We start from the raw sequence: 10,178 nt of genomic DNA on the forward strand, positions 1-10,178 counted from the left end.
CTCGATAAATTTCGATAACTATAAACTTCGATTATTACATAAATTTCGATAACTTGATAACTTTCGATAACGAAAATTTTCGAAAAATTCTTACCCTTTCAGTTACCCTAATTCTTATGGATATCCCATTGTTTACATTTTCGCCTTTATCTTCAACTTTGCCTTCACTTTTTTGTCTTAACGGTTTTTATCATGTACTTCTTCATCACCACATTTATCTTCAAAGTTTAATTTCAAATACGAAGTAAAATAAAGTGCGAAAACGACTCAAATTGAACAGGTTGCAACAACAAATACACAATTTCAAAGACATACAATTGGAAAATCTTTAGAGGTAGATGCCGCCCTGCCAGAAGAAGTTAAATATTGCGCCTAAAAATATGCACTACATACACTACAGCGGAAATGGACGATACGCCATTTCTTTAAATGAAATTATTTGCTGCTATATGTATGTATGTACATATCGTCGCCTGTGTAAAAGATTGACGTAAGCGCCATTTTGACGACTTTTAGTTCTAGATACAGTTTATATCTTGAAATAAGGTCTTTTGATTGGTGTTATCAGTTTTTAGATATCTCCTTTAGTTTCCGAAATATTGACTACAATTTTTTTGATAATTTAGTAAAAATTTAGTTAGTGATGCAGCCATATTAAACTAATCAATATCTTAAAAATGACGTTCTCAATTTTTGGATATCTCCTTTAGTTTCCGAGATATTGTTTAAAAAGTGTCGTAAATTTAGTAGACATTTTGATCACATTTTGTCGTATTTCATACAAAGTGGCTGCTAAATTGTGGACAAATGACGCTTACGACATAATTTTACTAAAGAAAATCCTTCATAAACTCAAAACTAATTAACGTTAAACATTAAAAATTAACTGCAAAGTTTAGTTATTATTTGTGCCTGAGAAAACATCCATATCTACAATATTAACTAGTAGATTTTGGTAACTAAAGTAAGATAAATATGAAATGTTTATTTCAATATTATTAATATTTCTGGAAAAAAACGCATCAATGGTAGCGGCTCCTTTGGTTGTTGGATCATTTCTACCATTAACCATTTCCAGTGAAAATTTTTCTTTAAAACATTTTGCCAGTTCATCAGATTTGGCCAGCGAAAAGTTGCCGTTGAAATCTTCTGTGAGAATTATAGGCCGATCATAACAGTCTACTTATCTTTATCTTCATCTTTATCATTCATCTCCTTCTTCATCTTGATCTTGATCTTTAACTTTATCTTCATTTTCATTTTCATTTTCATTTTCATTTTCATCTTCATCTTCATCTTCATCTTTATCTTTATCTTTATCTTTATCTTTATCTTTATCTTTATCTTCATCTTCATCTTCATCTTCATCTTCATCTTCATCTTCATCTTCATCTCCATCTTCATCTTCATCTTCATCTTCATCTTCATCTTCATCTTGATCTTGATCTTGATCTTCATCTTCGTTTTCATGTTCATCTTGATCTTGATCTTGATTTTGATCTTGACCTTGATTTTGATCTTGATCTTGATTTTGATCTTGATTTTGATCTTGATCTTGATCTTGACGTTTCGTTTTCAATCTCATAAATTGTTTACTTTTGCTGGAATTTCAAAATATAAAGTTATCGAAACAAATTCTATGGGACTGAGATATATTATATTACAATTTTTAGTCCATTTATAAAAGCGTGGTATATTTAAAAGTTTTTTTTCTTTATTTTATGTATTTATAATGTATTAAATAAACGGACCACTATAACTGACTGCTCATTTTAGTTCTTGGTCCTGGTTGACCATTCTGTGGAAATGCTCATACATATGTACATACTCGTATTTCGATATTACAAGTAAATATGTCACCGCCTTCGGAACGAAAGAAGTCCGTGGTTTCCAGACTTACCCAATTGCATAATTAATCAACTTCTACGGGCGGGGATTAGAAGGTGGAATCTATCCACCCTATCTACGCAACTGAATATCTTAAAAATTGCCAGTGTTGCCGCGAATCATTTTTAGTGGTAGCCAAATTCCCTTTTAAACAAGGCCTAAAAAAGAGCTAAAAAAAGTCGTTGTGGTACAATATATATTTCTTTACAAATAAGGTCCAGGAATGATTTTTATTCACAACTGCAATATCGTGAACTTTAATCTTCCACAAACACGGCTTTGACTCATATAGTGCAAGAAATTTCCGACACAATACTTTTTACTAAGAAAAATTAGCTAATTTCACCATTCACGACACCAGCATTTAAGGGCCGTAAACTTATATATGTATTTTAAACTATAGTTAAATCCTTAATAGATAAGTTAACGGCCCTAACACTTTTATAGTATGTATGTATAAAAACGTAAGGAACATACAATACATATATGTATATATACATACATATATCAGTATGTGTCAGTTTAAAAATTCTTCTCTTACTTAAAAAATAAAAAATAGATCAAATTAAGCACAACTTTTTCATGCCATGGATGAATAAATTTTCCAAAGGGCTAAAAAAAGGGCTAGGGGCAATTTTAAATTTATGTGGCCAAAAAGCTAAATCTAGCCACCAAAGGGCTAAAACGGCAACACTGAAAATTACATAAAACTTTACACGCTCGGTCTCGTGTCCACTCGGCTATCAATTCGAGTTGCAAGCAAATTATTTTCCCCCAACCCCCCCAACAGTCCTTAGGTGCTGAAAAATTTGACGCTAATCGGAAGCGCACTTGTCGCTGTGTTGTGGCTGTGGTGGCTTAGCGTCTACTACGTATGCATGTACGTACATATGTATGTGTGTGTGCGCGCGCCACTCTAAATTCACAAATTAAAAATGCAATACTAAAAATGGGTAAAGTTCAACATCGCATTAAAATAGGGAAGTGGCGGCGATCAAAAGCCGCCAACTTACGAAATACTTGCATATTTATCGATTTGCCTGTCAACTGGTGAATATGTATGTATTAAATTTTCTGAATTCTTTTTCCTATTTTTCTTTTTAGTTTTTGTTGTCATTACCATTAAAAAGTCAGCACAAGCTTTCTACGCCCCAATAAACGCTAGAATGTCGAGTTCTTGAACTTGCTTCAATTCAATAATTTCCCATTTGGTGTTAGCAGTTCGGCGGGCCGTGTCGCTGCGAGCGCATCTTAAAGGAGCAAAACTAGAAGAGAGTTCGAAGCCACAAGGATAGGGAGGAATCGTCTTCAAAACAGTATTTTGTGTGTGTGTGTGCTAGTGTGGCAAAATTACAGCGGGGTCTTAAGTAAAATGGAAGTGATTCAGAAAATGGACGAAGTGGACTATAGCTACACCTGTTAGTATTCAAATGACCTCTGAAAACAAATATTCAATATGTCTATGAACTAGAATTGAAATGTGGTATGTGGTAGCCGAGATGCGTCAGTCCATATGCATATCGCACATACGTCCAGTACTAAGTATGGTACTTGGAAAATAATATTTGGAAACATTATGAAAAATTGAGACTTTGGCACTTTTATTTGTTGACGCGAGTGAAAGTTGTGCAGTCTGGATTTGTAGAATATCCGCTTAATGCAGATAACGGAATGAACGGATATTAACCGGACGTCCGGATATCAAATTGTACGGATACTAACCGGATATACGGATTTCCGAATCTTAACATAACAATTGTTTGAATATTAATTAAGAGTTCTATTATTTAGTTTGCAACTTGATAGATTCAACAATTTTGATAACAAATTTCCAATCCGTTCAAACGCTCTTTAGAATATTCCAATAACCAAATGAATGGATTTCAACCGGATATCCGAATATATATACGGATGTTTGCCTTCGAGTTAAATAGACGTATACACTTTGTGTTTTGACCAGCTTTGTAACCACTCTTTTTAATTTTTCTAATAAACAAATTATGCGTGTATGTATGTATAAGTAAAACATTTTTATTTTTCTTCATTTATTATTTCCAGCCCAAGAGCTCAACGAGTGGTTCGGTTTGCGGTCGCCCAATTTCATATTTGGAGTGATAGCCACTTATCTGCTGCTTATTTATATAATCGTACCAAAGTAAGTGTCACTAAAAAAGCTTGAATCAAAAAAAAGAGCCGCTTGCATTTCAAAAAGCAAAAAAAAGATATATATAAAAATCACAGATCAATCAATGATCGACGTTACTCATTCGTATTGATTCCTTGCCACACAACCTTCCAAACCCACTACACTGAGAGCATAACTCTCTTGATTGATTGAAGTTCTGCTTTTGTAGTCATTTCAGGCGAATCCTCACATCGGCACCAAGCCAAAGACAAAAACTCCACTCCAATCATCATTCTTTTTTAAAAGGGATTCGCTTATCTAACGTTTCAGCACATGCCCCAGATATCTACAAACGGCAGATGTTTTGTCGTTTGAGGGGTTTTCATCAAAAAACATCTTTAAGAAACTATTTTTATTCATAAAAAACTAAATTTTTGGAGGTATTTTCAAATCGGTCCAGCTCACTTAAATCTTAATATTTTTCCGAAATATTTTGGTGGACGTCTTAAAATATAATAAGTTTTGTAATGCCGGCGGAAAAACCGCAACTTTTTTTGGTGATGCAGTCTAATATACATATATGCATAAATACTTAGTATGCATAAGCCAAAACCCAGGCGAGTTCGGCACCTATCGGGGCCCAGAAAAGCGCAACACTACAAAGCTTTTGTACTCAATTTGCCATTTAATTAATTAGCATTTGATTGAAAATAGAGCGCGAATATTTAAAATTAAAATGAATGCGTGCAAGTACGAACACATATGTACAAATGTACATTTAAAAACATATGGCTGACCAAGAAAGCTTTGGAGAATTTAAAACAAAACCTATTTAGACTATGAACTGCTTTAATATTCTATACGTAGTAGTAGTTGATTTTTGCTTCCGATTAATTTTCTTCAAATTTCTTATTAAAATTTATGTATGCATACATTTACAGTTACATGAAAAATCGACCGCCCTACCAACTAAAAACGTACATTGTGGCCTACAACTCGGCCCAAATGCTGGCCTGCATCTACATTATCAATGAGGTAATTCTTCACACATCAGTTATCAATGAGGTATCACAAAAATATATGCGGATTTAATTGTTCCCATTGATTTCGAACACTTACTATTTATGATAGTGTTTCAGAAATGTATTTTTTTTTCTACACTTTATTTGAAAACTGCGGAATCTTATTGATACATACATATGTACAGACTCAGCGGTTTTTACATAAATGGACATACTCATAATACATAAATATCGAAATTCGATTACAATATTTAGTTATTATTTCTACTCCATGGCATATCGAACGCACTACATCATATTGTTTCTTAATATGCTTTGCAGATTTTCCGCATAACATCGACGAAAATATTTCGATTCTGGGAGTGTTCTATGTTCGAATCAAATACACTCGCTGAGTATCTGTTCAATCGCGTCACATATTTCACATTCTGGTTAAAGATTAGCGAACTCTCGGAAACAATTGTATTCGCCTTGCGTAAGAAGCAGAATCAGGTGTCCTACCTCCACGTATTTCATCACTGCTCAACCATAACGTTGGTTTACCTTCTGCTCGTCAATTATAGAGGTAATTGGAAAATTGGAAATTTGCCTTGGCTAACTTACTCATTCATTGATGCTGATTCTAAATGCCTATTTATAGGGGGTTCTGCCTTGTATCCACTGATGCTCAACTGCGCTGTGCATGTGATTATGTACGCCTACTATCTGGCGGCGGCTGTGTGCGATGCGGAGACATTGAAACGTTTAACACCAGTCAAGAAATCGATTACCACCATTCAAATGATACAATTCGTGTTAATTCTACTGCAGGCGGCTGTTATGTCTTCCAGCTGTGTAATAGCGCCGATGGTGGTGGGCTACTATGCTTTTGTGGTCATTGTCATATTCTATGGTTTCTATGACTTCTACAGGAAGGCATACGATGCTAGCCTTAAGAGAAGCTGAGTCTTTTTTTGTATCTTTTTTATTATTTACATATATGTACGTATGTGTGTATGTACTCGTACTAAGTACAAAACAAGTGGCCGTAATAGTTTTAAATGGAAATAAATTAAAATTAAATAATATTTTATTAATTAATGTCTGTGTTGGTAATGAATAATACGAAATTAGAAGAAGATATGCATTAAACCAATGTCCTTGTAGTTCACAACAAAAAATTGTGTAGCCAAAATTCCCTAATAAAACCGAGGACTGGCTGAGATTGCGGTGCTTCTGGCCACATCACTACAATGTCGTTTTTTTGCGACTGTTCCGTGTTTTTGGTCGAAAATGATGGCACACTTATCTTAGACAATGCATTATCTTCAGTTTTGCATAAAGAACAAGATTCCATAGCAAAATTGTATTTAAATGTGAACTTAAAAAGATACATTAAAAAAGTCTAAATAACAACTCGTGCTCATATCATTCATTTCATCATGAATATTTTGATATTTTACGAGCTTCAGCGAAAGCGTTATATTAAAAAAAAAGGCTACAGACAAAAGATGGGCCTTGTATCCACATATAATGCATCAGCTGTCACAGTTGACGTAATGGCCGTTCTTATCTTCGGAGTTACAGTATGTTGATGTACGTCCAAAAGCAAAACGGAAAGGGTGCTTATCACGGTGGCCTTTCCTTTCAAACTGCAAAGCTCGACACACTCTAGTCTACCGTAAATAACACTAGGCAATCAAGCATTTCACCTGCCTACTTTTATAACAAGTTTTCGTCAAGAATTCCCGTTATGAGCGAATGGTGAAGTGGAAAAAGGCTAGACACTAGTCCCATTTCAATCTTCAGCGATGATTCTGAGCTAAATAATAAAGTCGGCAACAACATCCATTCGGAATAACTACTTCTAAGGCTGCTGTCCTGTAATAAAATATTCCATCAACGTATGCTCTGAAGGCTTCGATTTAATATCTACAGTGCAACCATACCTATTCGAAGAAATCAATTCAAGGACGAATGGTTCTAAGCGATTTGGCCACGCCATGCGTAAGTAATGTAGTCGACTAACGGGAAAAGAAATATTCCTGGAAAAAGCATTTACACGGAAGGGAACTAATCTGTAGTCGTTCAATTCTGGCCCAACTACCGTCAAGCAAACCATCTCCAATCGAACTAAGTACATATTCATGGCTCAGATCTGTTTTTATTGGAAAAGATAACCAACGGTGTGTCACGAATTAATGTAAACAGATCTGAGTCTCTAGCTCTTCCTGATCGTCTGTCCGTTAGCTCAGAGGTTGGTTTCATCCATGGACATTGTTCAATGGAAATACGCGGAGACGTAAAGGTTTCCCCTCTAATGATTTCTACCGCGAGTGTAGTAGAAGATTTTAAAGAGCATCCTGCCTAGTCCTAAATACGACAACGCAATCTGAAGCATTTCTTAAAGGATTGGCCAGCGGACTAAGAATCCCTGCTATTTTTTCACAATTTGTACTAACTAGGCTGTAATACATACATATATGAAATAAAGAGCTGTTAATAAATAGATTTGCGAGTCTCGGCGGTTGTGGAATCGCCGCCATCTTGGAAAGAAGGTTCTAAACGTTTTTCGCAGTTTACATCGATAGCGTTAATTTTTTCGAAAAAACTCAAGTAAACGTTTTTGTCGTCCGAAAAAAATCTAAATTTTTTGTTTACGACTTTTTTCTAAAGTCATTATATTTGATGTTAATAAAAAGTTAGTCTTCTTCTTCTTTATTGGCGCTGTAGCCGCCTAAGCAATTTTGGTCGAGTCCCAAACAGCACGCCAGTCATTTCTCTTCTGTGCCAACTGACGCCAATTGGAAATGCCAAGTGAAGCCAAGTCCTTCTCCCCCTGGTCTTTCCAACGCAGAGGAGGCCTTCCTCTTCCTCTGCTACCACCAGCGGATTCCGAGTTGAATACTTTCAGAGCTGGAGCGTCGGTGTCCATTCGAACGACATGGCCGAGCCAGCGGAGCCGCTGAATTTTAATTCGCTGCACTAAGTCTAAATCGTTGTAAGGCTCATACAGCTCATCGTTAAATCGTCTGCGGTATTCGCCATCGCCAACGCATAAAGGTTCGTAAATCTTTCGCAGAATTTTTCTCTCGAAAACTCCAAGTGTCGCTTCATCAGACGTTTTCATTGTCAATGCCTCCGCGCTATACACCAGCACAGGCATGATGAGTGACTTATAGAGTGTGGTTTTCGTACGTCGGGAGACGACTTTACTTTTCCATTGCCTACTCAGTCCAAAGTAGCACTTGTTGGCAAGAGTGATTCTCCGTTGGACTTCAAGGCTGACATTATTACTGGTGTTAATTCTGGTTCCCAGAGAAACGAAGTCGTCTACTTTTTCAAACTTGTAACTGTTAACAGTGACGTGTGTGCCAAGACGCGAATGCTCTGACTGTGTGATGACAGGAGATACTTCGTCGTGTCCTCGTTCACCACCAGACCCATTCGCTTTGCTTCTCTATTTAATCCCGAGAAGGCAGAACAGACATAGCCTTGTTTTTACCGATAATATCGATGTCGTCGGCATAAGCCAGCAATTATACGCTCTTGTAAAGTATTGTGTCTGAGCGGTTCAGTTCTGCGGCTCTTGTGATCTTCTCCAGCATCCGATTAAAGAAATCACACGAAAGGGAGTCACCTTGTCTGACACCTCGTTTGGTATCAAACGGCTCCCAATTCTGACGGAGCTGATGGTATTGCTCAACGTCATTTTACACAGCCGTATTAGTTTCGCGGGTATACCAAATTCAGACATCGCGGCATAATGACAACTTCTTTTCGTGATGCCGAAAGCGGCTTTGAAATCGGCAAATAGATGGTGCGTGTCGATCCTATACTTGCGGGTCTTTTACAAGTTTTGACGGATTGTGAATACCTGATCTATGGTAGATTTGCCAGGTCTAAAGCCACGGTGATATGGTTCCACTCAGTTCGTTGACGGTGGGCTTCAGGCTTTCACACAATACACTCGATAAGACCTTGTGACCTATGCATAGAAGGCTGATCCCGGGGTAGTTGACGGCTTGGGCGGGTCCGCCTTTCTTGTGGATTGGGCAGAGCACACTTATAGCGTTTTCTTTTCTCCAAATAATGATGCATTAATTCTGCCCTGCGCCAGGGCGGTCAAGTTATCGTGTTCTTTTCTCACCATCTTTATATGCATATTGCGTGCTCTTTCTTTAAAATGTTGCACTGTGATAATATTGCCATATACGAAGGTAAAATTTCTATCAAGAAAAAAAAATACATTAAATTCCAGTCGTCCGCATGCGTTGATCTAACCATATTCCGCATAAAAGCTGGTAGGCCGTCCGCTCCAGCAGCTTTGTTGTTTTTCAGCCGCGTAGTCGCTATTCGTACCTCGTCATAGTCAGGCGGTTAGACATCGACTCCATCGTCATCGACTGGGGGCTCGGGTTCGTCCTCTCCACTACTTTCAGTGGTGCTGCCTTTCAATAGGGTGGAAAAGTGTTCTCCCCACATTTTAAGTACGTTCTGGACGTCAGGCTCTAGGTCGCCATTGTTGTTCTTACAGGAGTTCGCCCTTTTCCCTGTCGGCCAGCAGTTCAAGCTCTTCGCACTCTCGTATTTCGGTCTCTCTCTTCTTAATGCGGCAAGTATGTATGTCTCGCTTGCCTCTTCAGCTCCCTATAATGGTCCCATATGGCTCGCGTTGCGACCGATCGCAGCGTGGCCCTGTAGGCGGCATCCTGTTTCTCTGCAGCTTCTTGACACTCCTCATGGTACCATTGTTCTTTCGGGCTCGGTTGTTGTTGTTGTTGTAGCGACTACAACAACCCTGCCCAGATCGGCTAATATCTCAGTCGTTGTCGTCAAGTTCCACTAACGGCAGCCCTAAGAAGCTTGCAGCCTCAATTGGGTCGGTTCACAGGGACAAAGGCGTTAGGGTTGTCGGGGTTTCCGTGCATGCGAAGAGATGTTTCGAGTCGGTGAGGGGTCTCTCCGCACGCCGGACACTCATTTGGCACATCCGCGTTTAGTCTGCTCTGGTATGAGTTTAATGAGCGTAATGAGAGTTTATTTGCTAGAGCGAAGTTGGGGTATTGTGGTTTTTGTCTCCCGAGGCAGATGAAGCTCCGTCTCGTCAATGTTTCTTTCGGGCTCGGTGAAATCCGACTGTTTCTTCGGCGGCGGTACTTAAT

The 10,178-nt window shown here is 37.9% G+C and overlaps 1 protein-coding gene across 1 annotated transcript; it reads left to right on the plus strand.

The window, feature by feature from the left end:
• The first annotated feature begins 3,009 nt into the window (after positions 1–3,009).
• LOC118743467 (elongation of very long chain fatty acids protein 4) lies at positions 3,010–6,108 on the plus strand. The gene is made up of 5 exons (XM_036476162.1): positions 3,010–3,305; positions 3,946–4,042; positions 4,954–5,047; positions 5,356–5,599; positions 5,675–6,108. Exons 1-5 carry the CDS (start codon positions 3,260–3,262, stop codon positions 5,977–5,979), a joined length of 786 nt encoding a protein of 261 aa, XP_036332055.1. The 5' UTR covers positions 3,010–3,259; the 3' UTR covers positions 5,980–6,108.
• The last annotated feature ends 4,070 nt before the right edge of the window (positions 6,109–10,178 follow it).

Source organism: Rhagoletis pomonella, unplaced genomic scaffold (assembly GCF_013731165.1).
Source record: "Rhagoletis pomonella isolate Grant_MI unplaced genomic scaffold, Rhpom_1.0 Rhpom_scaffold_00007, whole genome shotgun sequence".
Lineage (NCBI taxonomy): Eukaryota > Metazoa > Arthropoda > Insecta > Diptera > Tephritidae > Rhagoletis > Rhagoletis pomonella.